The sequence below is a fragment of the Lacerta agilis genome, chromosome 17 (assembly GCF_009819535.1).
Source record: "Lacerta agilis isolate rLacAgi1 chromosome 17, rLacAgi1.pri, whole genome shotgun sequence".
Classification (NCBI taxonomy): Eukaryota; Metazoa; Chordata; class Lepidosauria; order Squamata; family Lacertidae; genus Lacerta; species Lacerta agilis.
In genome coordinates, this window is record NC_046328.1 from 22,934,336 (window position 1) to 22,955,185 (window position 20,850).

The 20,850-nt window shown below is 44.5% G+C and overlaps 1 protein-coding gene across 1 annotated transcript; it reads right to left on the minus strand.

Annotated features, from left to right (window-relative positions):
- Positions 1–1,366: 1,366 nt before the first annotated feature.
- On the minus strand, positions 1,367–14,262 carry LOC117061735 (ras-related protein Rab-11A-like). The gene is made up of 5 exons (XM_033174689.1): positions 13,906–14,262; positions 7,159–7,354; positions 4,165–4,358; positions 3,401–3,481; positions 1,367–3,089 (listed from the first exon to the last, which is right to left on the minus strand). The coding sequence occupies exons 1-5, from the start codon at positions 13,943–13,945 to the stop codon at positions 2,947–2,949; spliced, it is 654 nt and encodes a 217-aa protein (XP_033030580.1). The 5' UTR covers positions 13,946–14,262; the 3' UTR covers positions 1,367–2,946.
- Between the last annotated feature and the right edge of the window lie 6,588 nt (positions 14,263–20,850).

Here is a 20,850-nt window from a genome sequence, read left to right on the forward strand (position 1 = left end):
ACAAAATCATTGCTTGTGCTTGGGGGCTGGGGAGTATCCTTCAATTTGACATTTATTATTAATTATTATTATTATTATTACTACTACTACTACTACTATTGAGATTTTGTGCAAGTTCTCTGTGTTTAAAATAAACAAGCCAAAAGTATGTCCTGCAATTCAGGTCTCCAAATAACCCCCCACATATGCTATGTGGCGATATTGAGAAAATAGCTCCTCCAAGTCAGGTTTCTGAAATCCAAATGCACCTCCAATGTGTGACAATTACTGGGAAAAGGCACACTTGTATCATCTGGGCAACTGGGAACAAAATGGCTAAGCTATGCCCAGGTAAGGAGCAGACAGAAGCAGCGGATATGGCACTAGAGAACAGCCACCGAAACACCACCACACATGTAACAAAACACCCACCAAAAAGGATCTACGCTGATGAGCTTGTACACCAACAGTGACTGCAGATGTGTAACAGGCTGTTTTGAGTTATCTGATTTTCCAAGGTAAGGTAAAGTGCAAATCAAATGTTTTCTCCTGTAATATATTGTCTTAAGGGTGTCATCACACTGCAGTTTGTTTGGGCACAGACAGGTGGCACTGTGAACTACATCATGGCAATAGCTCTCCCCACCAAGAAAAGGACCTGCAATGGCAAAGCGTGAGGAAACTTCATTCCAGATGAGCTACGGAGGAACACTCAGGACAGAGCAGCTTTTCAGCAACTGCTCTCCATTCTTGCTTTGCTACCACTCTCCGTTGCTGTGGATTGTGGGGGAAGTTGTACAGTAGCAGCCGATGAGGTAGCAGGGGTGGATCTCTATTGGTCTCTTGCTGTTGCTTACTGAGAAGGGGTGGTTGGTTGACAAGATGTCACCTGGGGAGGCAGGGCGGGATGTTTGGCGAGGTCTGAGGGATATAGTGATAAGCAAGGTTGGCAAGCAATGTGAGCAGGGGTGCAGCCCCAATTTTTTAAAAGTGTAATTTGTTTAAATGATGCTTATGCCTATTGTACACCGCCCTGGTTTAGAAGTGCTTTAGGTCCATCCAGTTTTCCATGCCTCACTGTGTGTGTTATGCCCAATTGCTATAATAACGCCAGGAAACTGTTTTGAGCGCAAGTGCTGCAGGTTCAAATACCACTCATACTGCCAAAATGTCCTTATTAGAGCCAGTATAATGTCGCACTTAAGAGTGCAGTACTAGGGCCTGGGAGACCAGAGTTCAATACCCAAATTGGCCACAAATCTCAGCATACCTGAGCCTAACCCACCTCACAGGGTTGTTGTGAGGGTAAAATGAATGGGTGGAGAGAGAAGACCTCAATCTCCTTGGAGGGAAAAGGGTAGGATAAAAGTGTAGTAAATAAACACAATACAATAAAACAAAGAGCTTTTATTTAAACACTTAGCACACACAGAAGTCAAGACCCCACAAAAAAACAACAACCACAAGTTCCAAAGCAAATGAAAGGAAGGCAATTTCACATTAAAATACCCCCCCCTCCCAATAGCCTACTATTTACACAAAAGTTGCAGTTGGGAGCAAAACCAAGAGAAGGCCACGAGAATCTAACCATCAGCATATTCTCCTCTTTACCGGTTGATCACTCCAGAAAAGGTAGCAAAGTCAAAATAGGGAGGAGAGGGGGGGAGGGAAACAACTCCGACCAACTTCTTCTTCCTTCTCCATCCTGAGGGTCAGCCATTTTCTCCAAGGCTGAGCAACAATGCAAACTCCAGCTCCATTCATGGTCCCAAAAGGCTACTTATTGCTGCTTTGGGCTTCCCACTTCCCAAACTTGCTTTGCGAGGGCTCGTGAGACATGAAGCTAATGGGAACCTGGGTCTTTAAAGCAGCACAAGGGGCAGCAGGGAAATATACTGATTTGCTGGATTAAAATCTGCAGGAAGTGGTCACCCAATGCGATGAACCAACATAGGGTTTGATCATACCAGGCCGGGAAGCTTTTCTGCTGCTGTGGTGAAGGTGGAGGTGACAGACGCCCTCACAAATGCAACCTGACTGGCGAGTTGTGCTTTAAAGCCATCAGGCACGCCTAGAACAGTCACCACTCAGAAGCAACTCCTATTTGCTTGTTGATACAAAGCCATTTTGCTGCCAAGCCACAGCACGGCTAAAGTTCACTGTCTTCTAAGCGAGGCAGGCCTCGGGCCTTGCCTCAATTTCTGGCCTTCTTTACACAGGCTGAGACTTAGTCAACAGCCCAGCTTTTGTACCTCAGGGGAGCCCCCCAATTTTTTTGGGTGGGGAGGGCATGTCTGTATGACAGAACCAACTTGGAAAAAAACCCAGGCTTAATACATCATGGCTTCCCTCAAAGAGGAGTTGTAATTAGGAGGGAGCAAAGGAGTTGTTGTTTTTATTTAACATTCAACAACTTAAAAAACCCGAAAACCACAGTCCATGAAGCCATGATAGTGAGTCCACTCTACCTTTGGTTAGAAGTGGGATGCCCAACCAGCTCAACCCCTTTTCATTCAAGACATATAGGGTTGAATGCCATGACCCCCTATGTTAGCAAAGGGCTCTACTTAAACCAGGTAATATACACTAGAATCAGGAAAATAGTTTCGGCAAGAAATTCAAAGGCCATTGATGCAGAAGTGCCATCCCTGCGACCCACCAACTTCCTCATGCCAGCAGCCACCTCTCAGGGAAGAAGGCGGTGGAACTGGGATGGGGTGTCTCTCAGGTGGTCTGAAAAGCACCCATTGACACCAACATTTCCCCACATCTAAAGAACAACACGATCCGTTATGTGTTCCTGACCTACATGAAGCAGAGTAGCGCGGTGGATGTTGGGTACCAGAAGAAGAAAAAGAGGAGTTTGCCTGGAGCATCACTTTCCCCCTTGGAGGTACTGGGAATGTACCTGGAAACTATTTGGCCTTCCTTGTTCCCCTTTCATTTCCTCATTGCAGTCTTTGCAGGCTAGATGTTCTGGCAGCAAGGGGCTTGCCGGCCCTCCTGGTGGGTAGGCAAGACCTTGATCGGCTCAATGGTGCTGCTGGCGCTGAACTCTGTCTCCGGCTGCCCACCAGCAATCTGCCTCTGGGACACAATCCGGTAGATTTCTGGAGAGCAAAAAGCGGAGAAGATGAAGTCGTGCAGACAGATGAAGCTAGTGCAGTGATGGGCGGCGGTGTGTTTCAGAGAGCAGAAGCACAGCTTATTTCTTATATAAGAAGCAACAGGTCGCTGTTGTATGTCCATTTTTTAAAAACACCTGCAAATATCCCCAGTTGGTGTAATACCTTTGCTGGGACCAGCCCAAATGTCACAGAAGTATGTAAAGTTTTCAACTGCTACAGAATTCTTCACCAGGCAAGCAGCTGCACAAAGTAAGTTTATCTGCAAGTTCGCCCTACCCCACATAACGGCTTACCTGTTAGGATGTTGTGAAAGGCAGTCTCCACATTGGTGGAATCCAGAGCTGACGTCTCTATGAATGACAAGCCATTCTTTTCTGTGGGAACATGAGAACATGAGAAAGGCCTGCTGGATCAGGCCAATGGCCTATCTAGTCCAGCATCCTATTCTCAAAGTGGTCAACCAGATACCTGTGGGGAAGCCTGTAAGCAGGACCCAACCACAAGAGCATTCTCCCCTCCTGTGGTTCCCGGCAAATGGCATTCAAAAGCATTGCTGCCTCTGACCATGGAGGCAGAGCGTAGCCATTGTGGCTAATAGCCACCAATAGTCATACTGCCCTCCATGAATTTGTCCAATCCTCTTTTAAAGCCATCCAAGTTCATCAGCAAAAGTTTGAAATTTAGAATCTGGTTCAGAAGAGGCATCCCAAGAAAGCCAGCCTTATTTCGTTCTTCTTAAGAAAAATTAAATTCAAGGTTCTAGTCCCTGCGGCTGTAACACAGTGAATGGGGAACGTGTAGCCCTTCAAATATTTTTTTGGAAACAACTCCCATCCTCCTTGACCATCTGCCTTGCTGACTGGGACTGGTGGGAGCTTGAGTCCAATAGTTCCTGGAGGGCACCAGGTTGGTGAAAGCCATTATGTACAAAACAGAAACGAATAAAAACACAGATATACACAGTGCCTTGTGCAGAGTCTAGGGAGGTGGCCCTGGAGACCCTCCCTCACCAGGGCAAGTAAAAAGAGGAGGTGGGAGGAATGGGGCAGAGGGGTACCTGCAAAACTCTTGGCTTCATCGGTGGGCACTGCCCGCAGATGCCGCAGGTCGCTCTTGTTGCCCACCAGCATGATGACGATGTTGGCGTCAGCGTGGTCCTGCAGCTCCTTGAGCCAGCGCTCTGCGTTTTCGTAGGTCAGGTACTTGGCGATGTCGTAAACAAGAAGTGCCCCAACTGCCCCCCGGTAGTAACTGCAGTGGGATCAGAAGCCCATTAAATACATTTTATTTCTTTATTTCGTAATGTTTATATACCGCTTGACTGTAGGAAAGAAAACCTCCAAGCGGTTTACAAAAAGAACAGTAAAATTATCAATACGAACAGTTAAAAGCAGCTATTCAAAGAACAATTAAAACCAGTGACATACTGAAAACAGATTAAAATGCACGTCGTCTTAGCATTTCTGGATAGGCTGGCCTAAACAAAAATGTTTTTAGCAGGCGCAGAAAAGAGAACAGCAAAGGTGGTTGCAGTGAGTTTCAAAGTGAGATTTCTTACAAATGTGGAACGAGTATTATGTTTTGGACTACAACTCACATCAGCTCCAGCCAGCTGAGTCATGATGGGAGTTGTTCTGAAACATCCAGAGGGAACGACATCGGCAAAGGCTGTTCTAGAACCTTTTCACCAAGCCCAAGACTTTTAGTGCTTGAGTTAATGCCCACTAACAGCTGCCACCAGAAACTGTGCAGCTGACCGTTGTTTTAAGCTCGGAAGCTTTTACCTACTTGTAATAAAACACCTTCCTTAAGTAAATTAGGATTTCCCTTTTGTCCCTGCAAAACCTCTGCCCTTCTCTAAGTCACAGAAGCCAAGGAGAAATATTTTCAGAGCAAGGAAGATGATCTTGAAAAACCCACTCCAAACTTAGAATTGTCTTGGCAACTGACAATCTTGTGATGGTGGGGGAACACTCTGCTCTGCTCCCGGGATATCTTGGGTCGGCAATGAATAAAGTTCATCCATGCTGTCTAATACCCACATGAAACCACTGGGAGGAGTCACAGGATTGAGAATACACTGAGAATATTTAGCTCTGACTTTCCTTTCTACCAGACCCTGATGGTGGGTTTTGATTCCTTGGAACAGGTGCCTGGAGTTTAAAAAAGGGCTAATAAATTGAAGCTTGGTCCAGACAAAACTAAGGAGCATTTGCCAACTTGTTGATCAATTGGGGGGGTGGGGAGTCTTGCACCCAAACTTTACTGCATGGGGTTGGAATCTTTTTAAACCTACTTTTTATCTACCTTAAGAACTAAGTTCACAGCACCTTCAGAGACCCCACACGATGTGCACAAGGATCCCCACACCCCTCTGTGGAAGTTCACCCTTGATCACATGCCATGTCAGCAACACACGACCCCATTTCCCACTCCCATTCCGATTGGACAACAGTATTGTCTGCACACAACCCTCACCCCGCAATTCCTTTCTGATTGGATGCCAGCTGACTGCCCTTGAAAACAACCAAGAAATTGCAAGTATTTCCAAACCTAGTGGTGGCCAGATTGTCAACTGGAACTGGCCTCTTCAGACGTGGGACAGCTAAGTAAATTTAGCCCCTGGACATCTAGATGGCCATATTGCTCTCTGGGTGGCCCTTTGGGAATGTGCAGGTTGTGGGGTCTTCTGGACAGAGATGACTTAGCCACTGTACTCCATGCTCTGGTAACTTTCAGGTTAGATTGTTACAAAGAAGTCAACATGGGGCTGCCCTTGAAGACAGCCTGTGGTCAAAAATGCAGCAGCCAGATTACCGGCTGGGCTTCCTTTTAGATCACAGCTGCTTTAAAACAGCTGCACCGGTTGCCAGTTCATTTCCAGGTCCAATTCAAGGTGTTCAGGCCCCAAATAACTGAGATAGTCTACTTCCCTCCAGACCCTCCAGGGTGTTAAGACCAGCAGATGAGGTCTTCTTGTAGTTCCACTGTAGTTCCACCTCAGAAGCTTGGGATGGTAGAGGCCTGGAGTGGAACAGGGTCTTCTCTGTGGCAGCTCATAAGTTGTGGATTCCCTCCACACAGGAGAATCAGCCTGGCACCTTCAGCATTCGCCAGAAGCTATGTGGTGAAGATGCAAATCTTCACCCTGGCCTTTGGCACCTGAGATGTGGCTTTTAAGGACCGGTCTTATTTCTGTGATTCCAAGTTGTTAAATTTAGACTGTTTTCAATGTTGTGTTTTAATTGTCATAACCTGCCCTGGGACGTTAGGGTTAAGGGTGGGTAAACAGCAGCAACAGCAGCAACAACAACAACCTCCTTAGCTGTCTCACTGCTGGTATATTAAGAGCCACACTAACCTACATCCAAGGCCCAGTTTAAGGTCTTTGCCTGGCTGCAGAGGTAACAAAAGGACCCCTTTCTCCCACATGAGCCTGCCTATTAGGGGATGCTCTGGGTGCCACCCACAGTTTATCAGGGGTCTACTGTTGGGGGGGGGAGTATTTTTTGGAGGGGGAGCTGCACTCAGTGAACTCCTTCCTGCTCACCAGGCATGCTCACTGCTGTCTTTTAGGCTCCTGGTGAAACCCACCTTGTTCTCATGAGCTTTGAATGGCACAATTCATTGCTTTTATGACTTCTGATTTCCCTTGCCGAATTAGTTATTTAATCTTCCAATCCATTTTTAGTTGGGGTTTTTTTTTAAAGAGAGATTGGCTTTTTCCATTTAGCCACCTTGAGGTGTCAACATTAAAGCAGGACAGAAATTTAGAAATCAATAAAGGAAGTATAGTTTAGCTTTTCCTGGCCTACTTTCCCCTGCCCATTATCAGAATTCCCCTAGTCCACAACTGTATTTACAAAGCAAAGAACAGCAGCCTTGGAATCTCTTTAACAGTGGTCTGACTAGGACCCCGAAGTCGTAATGTCTGCATTGGTCCAAACTGCATTTTTATTGAATAGCCTGAGAAGCGTGGCTATGGGGTTTGCCAAGAAGACTGCACTTTGGGATTTCCCACTGCAACATGAGAAGGCAAGGCAGTACTTACGCAGAAGTAATGGCACGGTAACGCTCCTGCCCAGCGGTATCCCAGATCTGGGCCTTCACTGTCTTGTTATCCACTTGGATGCTTCGTGTGGCAAATTCCACCCCAATGGTACTTTTGCTCTCCAGGTTGAACTCATTCCGGGTGAACCGAGAAAGGAGGTTACTTTTCCCTACTCCTGAGTCTCCAATGAGGACAACTGCAAAGAAGCAACAAGGTAACAAATAGGGAGAAGACAATTAAGCATCAGAATGCTAATGGCACAGGCAAGGGAAATGGTAAATGTTGTTCATTTGCTTAAACCCCCCAGCCTTTGCCCAAAGGTTCAAGGCTAGAAACGGAAGGATAAGGCAAAAGGTTTGACACTCGGTTCTGCAGAATGCATAGAAGTCTTTCCTGGACTGTACTATTTTGGGTTGCTGGGGAGGGGAGGACGCGTTACATGTTTGGCTGCTCCCACATCTAATATACTGCTTTGAACATTTGTGGGGTGGGGGAAACAACCAGCATACTTTGCAGAACTCTTTCTCTCAAACATGCAAAACAGTCATTATCAATTTACGATGGGGTGGAAGGTTCACAGGCTATGAAGGACTTGCTCACAAATTTATTGACAGCTGCACGAATTATGATAGCTAGGAAGTGGAAGGGGCAAGCAGAATATAAAATGGACGAATGGAATAAAGAGGTGTGGGATATAGCTATTAATGATAAATTAACACGTGCCATTGAAGTAAGACTGGGAATATGCAGGAGAAATGATTCTGAGGAGTTATGGAGGGTGTTTGTAGAATTTGTGCTGTTAAAACGGAAAGGGGTCAAACCATTGCAAGAGGTGTTGAAATTTTGAGAGGTTGGATAGCTACAATGGTGGTTGGGGTGCACATTTTTATTCTTATTTATTTATTTATGATTATTACTTTGTCAAAAAACAAAAAAACATGCAAAACAGAATCACAAAGTGTAACTCAAAGCTTCTTTTAAGTCCAGCCCGCAGGAACCCCAAGATTCTCAGTCAACAGGAAATGGTAGCACACAACCCCAAATCTCCTAACCACAGACTTCTTCCTAATCACCAACATAATAGGTTAGGCAGTGATGCATGGGAAAGAGTTTCTGATTAAGGCTTCCTGTCCTCGAAGTTGGCAGCAGCTAGGCTTGCTATACGTCAGGAAAATTCCTGACATGTCCTATTTTTCGGGTGTAAAAATAGTGTCGGGGATTTTGCTGAATCGGCAAAATGTCAGGGAAAACCTGGATGTATGGCAACTCGATGGAAAAAACAGTGGAAACAGTTCCAAAAGCTTAAAATCACTATCAACAACTTTGTGGGTGTCAGGATTTTTACCTTTTGAAATATGGCAACCCTAGCAGCACCAGGAAGAAGTTAGACTCAAAAGGGTCCTAGTTCTCAGTGAGGTGGCAAACCCAACGGTGGCCACATTCACACCATGCATTTGAAGGACTGTGATACCACTTTAAACACTCACGGCTTTCCCCCAAAGAATTATGGGAGCTGTAGTTTGTTAGGCTGCTGAGGGTTGTTAGGAAACCCCTATCCCCCTCATGGAGCTACAGTTTCCAGAATGGTTGTAACAATATTTCTCTCTTCCCACGGAATGTCCACACATCTTCCCAGTTTATTTGTTGTCCTGTGATGCTTCCTGAATGATACTGCATTATTGTTGTCTGGAGAGGCACTCTTGTGCTATAGTGCACAACAGAAGTAGGGCAACCCCCCCCCCAACACTATAGCATTTGTGCTTAGAAAAGTTATGACTCTCTTCTGAAGAAAAGTTGCAGCATTTGGGACATCTTAGTTTAGACAAAAGGTGAGTTAAGAGGCGACCTGACAGAATTGTAAACAATTGCTCATTGCATGGAGAACGTGGATGAAGTTTTTCTCCCTCTCTCATATACATGAAGCTGTATGTTGGAAGATTCAGGGCGGATAAAAGAAAGTTCTTTACGCACCAGCGGAGGAAGGCGGGTGTGGGGGGGTGCGGTCGGCACCGGGTGTCAGCCATGAGGGCAGGTAACATCGCCATGCCGCCCCCCCTGGCTTGCTGTGCGGGTGGCGCCCCCGGATGCTCGCTGCATGGGCAGCGGACGCCTAGGGACGATGCTGCTGCGGGGGGCTTACGGCACCCCCCCCCCCGACACTCACCAATGAGCACAAGCACGATAAAATGGACATCATTCTGGACGGCTTCTTTAGGCCCAGAGACCCAAGGCCTACCTTGGCAGAGAATGAAGCACACCTGCTTTCCCCTGAGCTGAAATGCTGCTTCACAAGCCCATCCAGGTAAAAATGCTACAAAACAGGAATGACTGGATTCCTGTCCCCCCCACCCCACCCGCCCTCCACGCAAAGTGAGCCAACCCAGGGAGAAACCAGGCAGTCAATGCCTCCCCTTCACATGCCTGATTTGGAAGCCCTTCCTGTCCCACTGCCAACCACCAGCTACCTATCCCTGTTCCTCAGAATACAAAAGGACTATTTGTGAACCCATCTCTGGGTGTGGAACATGAGCAAGTGAAGGTGAAAGGGTTTTGTTGTTGCTGTTTTTTTAAAAAAAGAGGTGTGTAGCAACACAAGCCGTCATTCCGGCTTTTTCAAAAGAAAGGAAGCAGAGTCATCAGAAGCGAAATCCAGTGACTTCAGTCCATAAGCAATTGTTTACTCATTTGGATGAAACTCCTCTTCCAACAAGAGCATCAAGGCTAGCAGCAAGATGTAAGCAGGGAGTGCCTCAGCTGCTCAGCCTACAAGTGGTCTTGGGTTTGGCTTCACCCTCAGAGACCCTCCAGAACTGGGGGTACCCCACTCCCCCCTTACATTCTGCAATGTGTCATTGATGCAATAATAGAGTGCTGGTGGTTTATTTATCCTGGATCATCCACACATCATTGTGAACTATTCTAGGAGTTGTAGCTCTGGGAGGGGGTAGTGTAAGATATATTAGCTAATTACCAAATGGCACCTTAAGTGCGGGTGGCGCTGTGGTCTAAACCACAGAGCCTAGGGCTTGCCGATCAGAAGGACGGGAGTTCGAATCACCGCGACATAAACAGCGTGTCCGTGCGCTGCTCTGGTTCGCCAGAAGCAGCTTAGTCATGTTGGCCACATGACCCGGAAGCTGTACGCCGGCTCCCTCGGCCAATAAAATGAGATGAGCGCCGCAACCCCAGAGTCGTCCGCGACTGGACGTTATGGTCAGGGGTCCCTTTACCTTAGGTTATGGTCACCACCCCCCATGTTTCATTTTTAAAAAATTATTCATTTCATTTCTATACTGCTTTATGTTTCAGAGAAAAAATCTCAAAGCAGTTTACAACACATCAAAACATCAAATAAAACAATCCAGAATAAAATAGTGACAAGATCGGCTGGCTGACGCACAGCAGCGTCTTTTGATGCTGGGGTGCGCAGGGGTGTGTGCAACAACAGAAGACATTGCTGCGGAACAGCCAGATGCTGAAGATGTCAGTCACCAAACCTGGTGGCGTTACAGTACATCTTCACTTGGTTGCAGTGGAAGCCACGCAGGCTGCAAAACGCACTAGGCACCTGGGGAATTTCGATCATTGGGAGGAGAATCAGGGGTCCCCTAAAAACTCTCAGCACCCTTAACAAACTACACCTCCTAGAATTACAGTGCTTTAAATATATAGTACAGATGGGGCCTTAGTCTGCTCCAAAACAGTATTAGAAGCAGGACTGTGTATGAATGCACAATAAAATGGATATCTGGATGGGCTATCAGTATTTGGATCTAAAAGCATCCTAACAGGATGACACTGGCTAAGATAGCCTTACTCATCAACCCCCAACTAGCACTACCATTTTGAATACAGCACCCACCAGCCCCGGGTCTGATATGAGCCTGTAGTCCAAAACATTAGGCTGGTGAAGGCTGGTTTTAGAGCACTGCATGAGGTGAACATAATCAAGAGACGCAGGAATTTCTCCTGTAAACTTGAGGGCTCAGAGTGATATACTGATGCTTTCAATGAACAAACCAATTTGCACACGCAAGTCAGAGTGCCAGCCTGTCTCATATAGCTAGCCTGCAAAGCTCACTGGCTGACCTTGGGCCAGTCTTGCCTTTCAGCTTAACCAACCTCATAGGGTTGTTGTGAGGACGACAGAGAGGGGTGAACAGCAATATCCTGCTTGAGAGAAAGGCAGGATATTAAAAGTGGGAAACTAAGTAAAACCAATGGCAGCCGCTTTAGACTGCAACCATTTGAACCAACTTTAATTTAAAAAAACCAAAAACAAAAAAAACAAAGTAGGGCTGGTCCAGGCAACCTCCTTCCCCCATATTCCTTGTGCAGCTCCATTCAGGGCTGGCCCTACCATTAGACAGGATGGAACAATTGCCTCAGGTGGTAGATGGGGGGGGGGAGAGGCAGTGGTAGCAAAAACAAACAAAAACAAAACCCACTCCATTCTTCCTGAACCTCTTGCTATCCCCCTTTGGAGATCAAATAGCTTGCTGCCTCCAGGTGAGCTAGATCAGCCATTGCCAATTAGCTAAGTGCTGTAGATCTCCTGTTTTTCAAAAGCCAAGTCCATGGACTTTTGAAAAATTTTGATATCTTTATGGTAGTTTTAGTTATGTGAATGGTGCCATGGACCCCCAAATTGGGAACCACTACTCCAGAAGACTTCAGTGTTGAAGTAAGAACCAACTGAGGGGACACCATATTGTCCTCTGCCTCAGGTACAAGTCTTGAGTCAGCCCAAACTCCAGGAACATCCATCACTCTCTGTCCCTCCCTCTTCAGATAACCTCATTTCCAACACTCAAGAGTTACTAAGGAACCTGCCTCTGGAAGAAAGGCTCTCATAATACAAAAAGAGACATGTACTGTTATTCAGACAGCTGGAAAGTGGCATTTCTGAGCTTCTGGCTTTAATATTCCCAAGGTAGCTCATGATGATGCCTGCCTTGTGCAGCAGAGGGGGCTGGAAGCGTTTCATCATTGGTCCCTCCCTAATCTTTACAACAGCCCTATAAAGTAGGCCAGTACAGTTATTCCAACTTTGCAGATGGAGGAGTAGGCAGGGTTGGCCCAGTTTTAAACTGCTTTGAGTGTGTTTTTTCCTCACAGTCCACAATATAGAAAACTGTTTTTATGAAATATTTTTTCTGCCTGAAGAAAACTATAGGACCCCCCACACCACACACACACACTTGATGTACAGAATCTGACTGGACTGAGGGTTCAATGTTACTTAACTTAGGAGGCTCAGGAGGAATGGGAGCAGGGGCTGAGGGGCTTCTGCCTGGCCCCTTCCTGCTCTCTGCATCTCTTGCCTGAGACACCTTGCCTCATTTTGCCTAATGGTAGAGCTGGCCCCTGGGAGGAGGAGGGAGAGTTGAAGGTCAAGACAATGTAAAATTAAACAAACCAGCTTTCAAAGGCAGTTTGCCAGACAGGAAGCAAGGCCAGAGAAACTTTCCAAACTTGTTTTGAAAAATAAGGCTTAGACAAACCAATGAAGTACAGTTCTATGGGGCAATTTGGTTTTTCAGCTTAATTAGACACCCCCGCAACCATCAGTTCAAATTCCTGGGTTTTTAAAACCCAGGGAAGAGAGATTTCGGGTGTTTTGTTGAGATTCATAGACACAGCACAAGCCTTGCCAAACCTGAATTTCACCACATCCTGCCATTTCCCCAGTCAGACGTTTGTTAGGTCCCTTTTGCATCATAAAAAAGAACACTTAAGCTACAGTTTTAGCATCAATTTTAAAGGGCGGGGAGCAGAATGCAACTCAGGCCCTCAGTCGTCCCCCCCCCCCCCGTGCCACATTTCCCCAATATTTGGCTAATCTGCCACCCTGGGCTCCTTTACGAGGAAGGGCAGAATCGAAAGTTGAAAAACAAAATAAATAAAGCAAAGTTCTCCCCAATTTCTTCAAACAAAATGTACCACAAATGATTGCTCAAAACGTCTGGAGGGCCTAGATTATTGACAGAGAACACCTGGCCCCAAAACTGAGTCCCATTAACACCTTGGGACATTACAGTATTCCTAAAATAAGTTAAATAATAAAATTTAGAACAGGGAGCAGCAGAGAGACCCACAGTTGGGGCAAGGAATTGTCAGCTGTTGTATGAATCCTGGTTGCAGGGAGGGGAGGAAACAAACTGGGCTGGAATATGGAACAGCCACCTTTGATTCTTCCCCACAGCCCTGCAGGGTAGACCCACAAAAGCCCAATCTTTCCCCATTTTTACTGAGGTCCATTTAAACTTGATTCTCTCTTAGACACTATTTAAACTTGATGTCTCTCTTAGACATCCAAGTTTAGGTGGGTGTAAATAAAAAAATGAGGAAACATTGGATGTTTGTGGGGCCACAGCACAGGGTTTATGGGGGGAAATCAGAGGTGGCTGGAGTTACCCAACAACTTTTCATGAATGGGGCAGATTTTTACATAGGTTCTACATTACTGTATGTGAGACATTTCATAGGCAAGTTGTGGGGTCTGCACTCTCTTAGGGTAGAAGCAAATACATAAAATCTGCCTTTTGAGTACAAAATACACTTTTTAAAAGGAGAAGGGTGGAGCAATGTAAGAGTTTTAAAACAGCACACATCAGCAGCTAAGTAATGATGGTGTTTGGACAGAAGCTTTTTTCCTGTTAACACCCCCACGCCCTAAAAAGCAAAAGAATGAGTTTGCAACTCTTAGGAAGGCCAAGAAATTGAAAAAAGAGGGGGAAAACTTACTTTTGAAGAGGTAATCATATTCATCATCCTTGGCCCGCATAGTGACTTCAAGCTCCTCAGGCGTTTAGGTACCCCACAAGAAAGCAGGTGAGGACACACCTGTGTCTCTTTCCTCTGGGTCCAAAAGTAGCAGGTGATCTCACTACTCTGCGATTTCCTGGGTTTAACCAGCTTCAGGTACAGCAGTCAGGTAGCACAGCCTTAGGAAGCCATTCCCACTCTGCCATTGGTTGCTCTGCTGCTCTCTCTCTTCGTTCTGATTGGCCCAGTTTGGGGCTTGGATATGTACTCACTATGGACTGGCTGTCAAGGAGCTCACCTGGCCCAGGTAGGTGGGTGGGGCATATATCTTTAACCAGAAAAAACTTTTAAAGGGCTAGAACACATTTTCAATTTAGAAAAGCCAAAAAACATGGGTGGAGCTTAAAACGTTAATTTCTGACAATTTGTAACCTGAATGCTCTGCTTCCTGGCTGACCCCACCCAGGCAAGGTGAGCGAGGACGGACGAGGGAGGGCGTGTGTGTTGGTGGTTTTCAACAAACAGGATGATTCATCTTAATTTGAATATATTGCACAGGCACCAGGGGATTTTTTTTTCTTTAACCCAAACTATGCTGCCTCAAAACCCAAATTCTATCAACTGGCTGAATCATGCAAATCATGCTTTCTCCTCCATGCCCTGCCATAAGAGCAAAAAGAAGAGCTGGCTGGATCACACCACTGGCCACCATGTTCTCCCTCCATGTGCTGAAATTTGCAAGCAGTGAGAGTTGTGTTCAGGTTCTGCTTATGGGCTTCCCAGAAAAGGCATTGGGTTGGCCACTTTGAGGACAGAGTGCTGAACTAGATAGGCCAGTGGTTTTCAACTAGTGTGCTGTGGCACCCTTGGGTGCCTTGAATGATAGTCAGGGGTGCCGCGGGCAACACTGGCCTCTGTCCCTCTTTCCTTTTCCTCCCTCCCTCTGATGCCTTCTTGCTTCTCTGCCTCCCAAAAGCTTGCACAGCTGTTTGTTGCAGCAGCTCTGGCTACAAGCTCCACAGGCAAATGGTACCTCTGGGGCTGGCCAGGGGGTGCTTCCCAGGCCCCTGTGGGGCAGTGTAAGGAGGCACATATCTATGGGATGGATAGGGTAGTTGGGAGACCAGGGGCTGCGGCTGCCCGAGGATTTGCAAGGAGAGGGGAGGCAGCAGAGGGAACATTCCACAAGGGAGGGTATTCAAAATGGGGTGAGAGGCTACCAACTCTGCAGGCAAAGGGTGACATAACTGGGCTCCTGAACCCCACAGGGGTGCCACAGAAAGAATGTAATTGGTAAACGGAGCCATGGACTCAAAAAGGTCAAAAACCTTTGAGATACGCTATTGGTTTGATCCTGCAGGGCTTTTCTTACATCCCCCCCCCCATACATTTTTATTAGTTTTCAAACCATTTAACCAATTCAACTCAATTTTAATACAATATCCCCTTAATATTTTGACTTTCCATCCTTCCTTCCACGATGCTTCTATTCAAATCATTCATCTACTGCCATTAATGTAATATTTCATTTAAACACACACATTCCTTTATCATTCACATTCCTTTGCTTATATTTCAAGTCCTGCCTGCTATTTCATTTGACTATAATATTTTCTCAGATAATCCGAAAAGGATTTCCTTTCTTCTACAAGTGTTTCTTCTTTTTGGTCTCTTATTTTTGCTGGTCCGTATAGGTCTGTATAGTTAAAGCTATGGTTTTCCCAGTAGTAATGTACGGAAGTGAGAGCTGGACCATAAAGAAGGCTGATCGCCGAAGAATTGATGCTTTTGAATTATGGTGCTGGAGGAGACTCTTGAGAGTCCCATGGACTGCAAGAAGATCAAACCTATCCATTCTCAAAGAAATCAGCCCTGAGTGCTCACTAGAAGGACAGATCCTGAAGTTGAGGCTCCAGTACTTTGGCCACCTCATGAGAAGAGAAGACTCCCTAGAAAAGACCCTGATGTTGGGAAAGATGGAGGGCACAAGGAGAAGGGGACGACAGAGGATGAGATGGTTGGACAGTGTTCTTGAAGCTACTAACATGAGTTTGGCCAAACTGCGAGAGGCAGTGAAGGATAGGCGTGCCTGGCGTGCTCTGGTCCATGGGGTCACGAAGAGTCGGACACGACTGAACGACTGAACAACAACATTTTTGCTGTCATTTTTGCCATAGTCCAATAATTTCAAAGTCCACTCCTCTTTTGTTGGAACTTCTTTTTCCTTCCATTTCTGTGCGTATATAATTCTGGCTGCAGTGGTAGCGGACATAAACACTTTTAACCAACTCTTTGGGGGGGGACCCCTGTCCCTTTTATTTCCAAAAGAAGCACTTCAGGCTTTTACTATTCTAAACATCCTTTCTTACCCATTTCTTACAGGGGCCAACCAAATGCCTTTGGGAAGCCCTAAAACAGGACCTGAGTGTGACAGTGCTCTCACTACCTGCACATCCCAGCAGGTGATATTCAGAAGCATTACTGCCTACAGCTGTAGGTCAGCAGCTTTATCTCTGCAGCCATAGAAACTTTAAAAATGGTATTGCTGGATTAGACCAAAGATCCTGCTAACCTTGCACTCCCTCCCCAACCAGCCAGATGTTTTTGGGAAGCCCACTTGACAAGGCTTGGAGGCAGTAGCCATTCTTTGTTGTTTGTCTCCAGCATCTGCTAACCAGGGGTAGACTGCTCCTGAACAATTAGGCTCTACATGCAGCTCTCATGGCTAATCACAATTGGGAGACCAGTCCTCACAAGATTTGCCTATTCCCCACCAAGGACATGCAATTTAGTGACCCTATTATCACCTCTCTTATTTTTACCAAGGGCAGGCCAACATGCTGGATTCCTTCCCCAAGGCAAACTCCACACTTGTGCATTGCAATCTGTGATGCACAAAAATGCACGTACACAACCTATTTATTTGCACAGTGGGGAAAGGGGACTGGAGACTGTCTGTCTTGGGAAGAACTTTGTATGCAGTCTTTTCCAACATGGTGCCCTCCAGATGTTTTTTTTTCCCCCCCAAATAATATTTATTGTATTTTCAAAAAAAGAAAAAGAAAAATAGACATCTACAAATACACACTAACAACAACAAACAACTTAACACAATAAAAAACAAGAAAAACATCAAAAAATAAACACAAAAAGAAAAATACATCATCATACTAAAAATAACTCCATTTTCTTATCATCTTTTACGGACTTCCTCCTGTTTCCCCTTATTTGCTTCCCTTGAGAATATTAAACGTAACTTCCAATTTTAATTTCTCCCACATTTATACATGCTAACAATCTTGAAATTCAGAACTATTTAAATTTATAACTATTAGCTATTAACTATTAGCTATTAACCACTAACATATATTCAGAATCTATTTGTAAAATTTATAATTCCCTAAAATTCTTATTATTCACTTCAACCTATACATTGACAGCCTATCCTTCTTTTACCAATAAAATTAAACTTTTAAATGTTACAATGCTTTTTTAAATACAATTTAAATTTTCCCCATTCTTTCTCCACCACGTCGTCACTCTGGTTACGGATTCTCCCGGTCATTTCCGCCGGCTCCATATATTCTAGCATCTTCATCTGCCATTGTTCAATAGTAGGTAGCTCTTCCAATTTCCAGTTCTTTGCTATTACCACTCTTGCTGCTGTTGTGGCATATAATACTAAATTTCTATCACATTTCAAAATATCTTTACCTAAAATACCTAATAAAAAGGCTTCCGGCTTTTTCTTAAAGGTATATCTGAGAATTTTTTTCAACTCATTATAGACTTTTTCCCAAAAGTCCTTCACCTTCGGGCACCCCCACCACATGTGAAAAAATGTTCCGTCGGATTGTTTACATCTCCAGCACTTATTACTTAAACCATGATACATTTTCGCCAGTTTGACAGGGGTCAGATACCACCTGTAAATCATCTTCATAATATTTTCTCTTAGCAAACTGCATGCTGTAAATTTGATATTTTGATTCCACAATCTCTCCCAATCCTCCATCATGATGTTGTGCCCTAGGTCTTTTGCCCATTCAATCATTGCCGATTTCACCAACTCATCTTGTGTATGCCACCCCAGTATCAAATTGTACATTCTGGAAAGATTTTTATTTTTTGGTTCTAATAGTTCTGTCTCCAATTTGGATTTTTCTGTCTGAAAACCAACTTTCTTATCTGCTTTAAATATTTCATTAATCTGATGGTATTGTAACCAGTTTGTAACTTGGTCTTTCAATTGTTCATAACTTTTTAATTTGAAACTCTGTCCTTCTTGTATCAAAATGTCTTTATATTTCGGCCATTGTCGATCCAAGTTTTTGCATTTATGTACTTTAGCTTCCAAAGGTGATAACCATCTGGGTGTTTTGTTTTCTATAAATACCTTATATTTCGCCCAAATTTTGTACAGAGAATTTCTAATTATATGTTTCTTGAAACCACTGTGTACTTTGCATTTATCATACCATAAATAAGCATGCCAACCAAAAACATTATCGTGTCCTTCTAAATCTAATACATCGGCATTTTCTAACAAAAACCAATCTTTCAACCAGCAGAAAGCTGCTGCCTCATAATAAGTTCTCAAATCTGGCAGGGAGAATCCCCCTCTATTTTTTGCATCTATTAAAATCTTATACTTAATCCTGGGTTTCTTTCCCTGCCAGATAAATTTCGTTAGATCTTTCTGCCATTTTTTGAAACATTCCATCTTATCTATAATTGGCAACGACTGAAACAAGAATAACATTTTTGGCAAAACATTCATTTTTATCACAGAAATTCTACCTAATAATGACAATTTCAATCTATTCCATATTTCTAGATCTCTCTTTATCTCATTCCACACCTTCTCATAATTGTCTCTATATAAGTTTAAGTTATTTGCAGTCATATTGACACCCAGATATTTTACTTTCTTCACGAAGCTAAGCCCTGTTTGTAGTTCCAATCTTGTACTCTCTTCTTTACTCATATTTTTAGTTAAAACTTTGGTTTTATTCTTGTTTAACTTGAAACCTGCGACCTGCCCAAAATGCTGAATTGTCTCCAGTGCATACTTTGCACTGTTTTCTGGATCCTGTAGGGTTAAAACCACATCGTCTGCGAACGCTCTCACTTTGTATTCTCTTTCTCCCACTCTTATTCCTTTAATATCTTCATTTTGCCTAATCATATTCCAGATGTTTTGGACTGTAACTGGCACCATTTCCAGCTGGCACGGCCATTTGAGACTGCAGGTTCCATCAGCCCAGGCATCATACATGTGGGATATGTATCAGTCACTTTAATACTACAGTGGTACCTTGGTTTACAAACTTAATCTGTTCCAGAAGTACGTTCTTAAACCAAAGCGTTCTTAAACCAAGGCGTGCTTTCCCATAGCAGCGGGGGACTCAATTTACACTCAACAGGAAGCGGAACATGTTCTGCTTCCAAGGCAAAGTTCACAAACCAAAACACCTACTTCCGGGTTTGCAGCGTTCTTAATCCAAGTTGTTCATAAACTAAGCTGTTCTTAAACCAAGGTGTCACTTAAACCAAGGTGTCACAGTCTTGCTGACTGTGGCTGAAGGGCACCAGGTTGGGGAAGACTACTTGTATGGTTTGCTATTTTTGTTGTGGGAGGGGAGTTGATTGTATTGTATTTCACAGATCTTGTTTATAAGAACTCTTACAGGGAAAGGCAGAATACTTCTTTTAAATAAAGTTTAACATAAATGCTTTTGGAAGCTCTTGCAGAGTAGATCTGCTTTCAAGCTCTCTCTGGCCTGTCCCAAGCCTCTTATCAGGTGGGATCAATGTAACAACACCCTGACCTAGCATATATCTTCTGTCCACTAATTTAAGATGTCCAGGACTAGCTGGACCTGTTTGCTCAGCAATCAGCCAAACATTCTTCTTGCCCTGGATTCCAGGTAGTCTCTAGATTCCACTGAGGAAGCTTGAGAAACCTGCACTCTATATCTACAGCCTTCTATGTTATTGATCCACATCCTCCCATTATCCCCAACCTTGCTGTTTTTAGCTGGTGGGACTTGAGAATCCAGCAACATCTTGGGGGGGGGTGTCATAGATTAGCCACCCCTGCCTTAAAGTCAACAGTGTGATGCAGCAGCAAAAAAAAAACCCTAATGCAATTCTAGGCTGCTTCAACAGACGTATAGTGTCCAGATCAAGGGAAGTAATAGTACCAAACTATTCTGGCTTGGTCAGACCACACCTGGAATACTGTGCCCAGTTCTGGGCACCACAATCTAAGGAAGATATTGACAAGCGGGAATGTGTGCAGAGGATGGTCAAGAAGATCAAGGGTCTTATGAGGAACGAACCAATGCATTCAAATTACAGTGGTACCTTGGGTTACAGACGCTTCAGGTTACAGATGCTTCAGGTTACAGACTCCGCTAACCCAGAAATAGTACCTCGGGTTAAGAACTTTGCTTCAGGATGAGAACAGAAATCGTGCGGTGGCAGCAGGAGGCCCCATTAGCTAAAGTGGTACCTCAGGTTAAGAACAGTTTCAGGTTAAGAACGGACTTCCAGAACGAAATAAGTTCTTAACATGAGGTACCACTGTACAAGAAAGGAGATTTTAACTACAGTAACCGGGAAGAACTTTCTGACAGTAAGAGCTGTTGGATTGTGGAATGGACTGCCTCGGGCAGTGGCGTAGCAAGGTCAGGTGGTACCTGGTGCGGAAAATTTATTGTCAACCCCCCTCCTGAAATTATTAAAAGAAGGAAAAATAAGATACTTACAGTTGCAAGTGTTATTTTCTGATTTATTTACTTAACATTGTGAGCATAAGCACTTAAAACCTTTTTTTCACGATGGGAATTTCTTATGAATGAATTTTTTAAACTTTACTATTTTGCAGCCTACTGTTGATGTGGACTGCAGGAAGCTGAG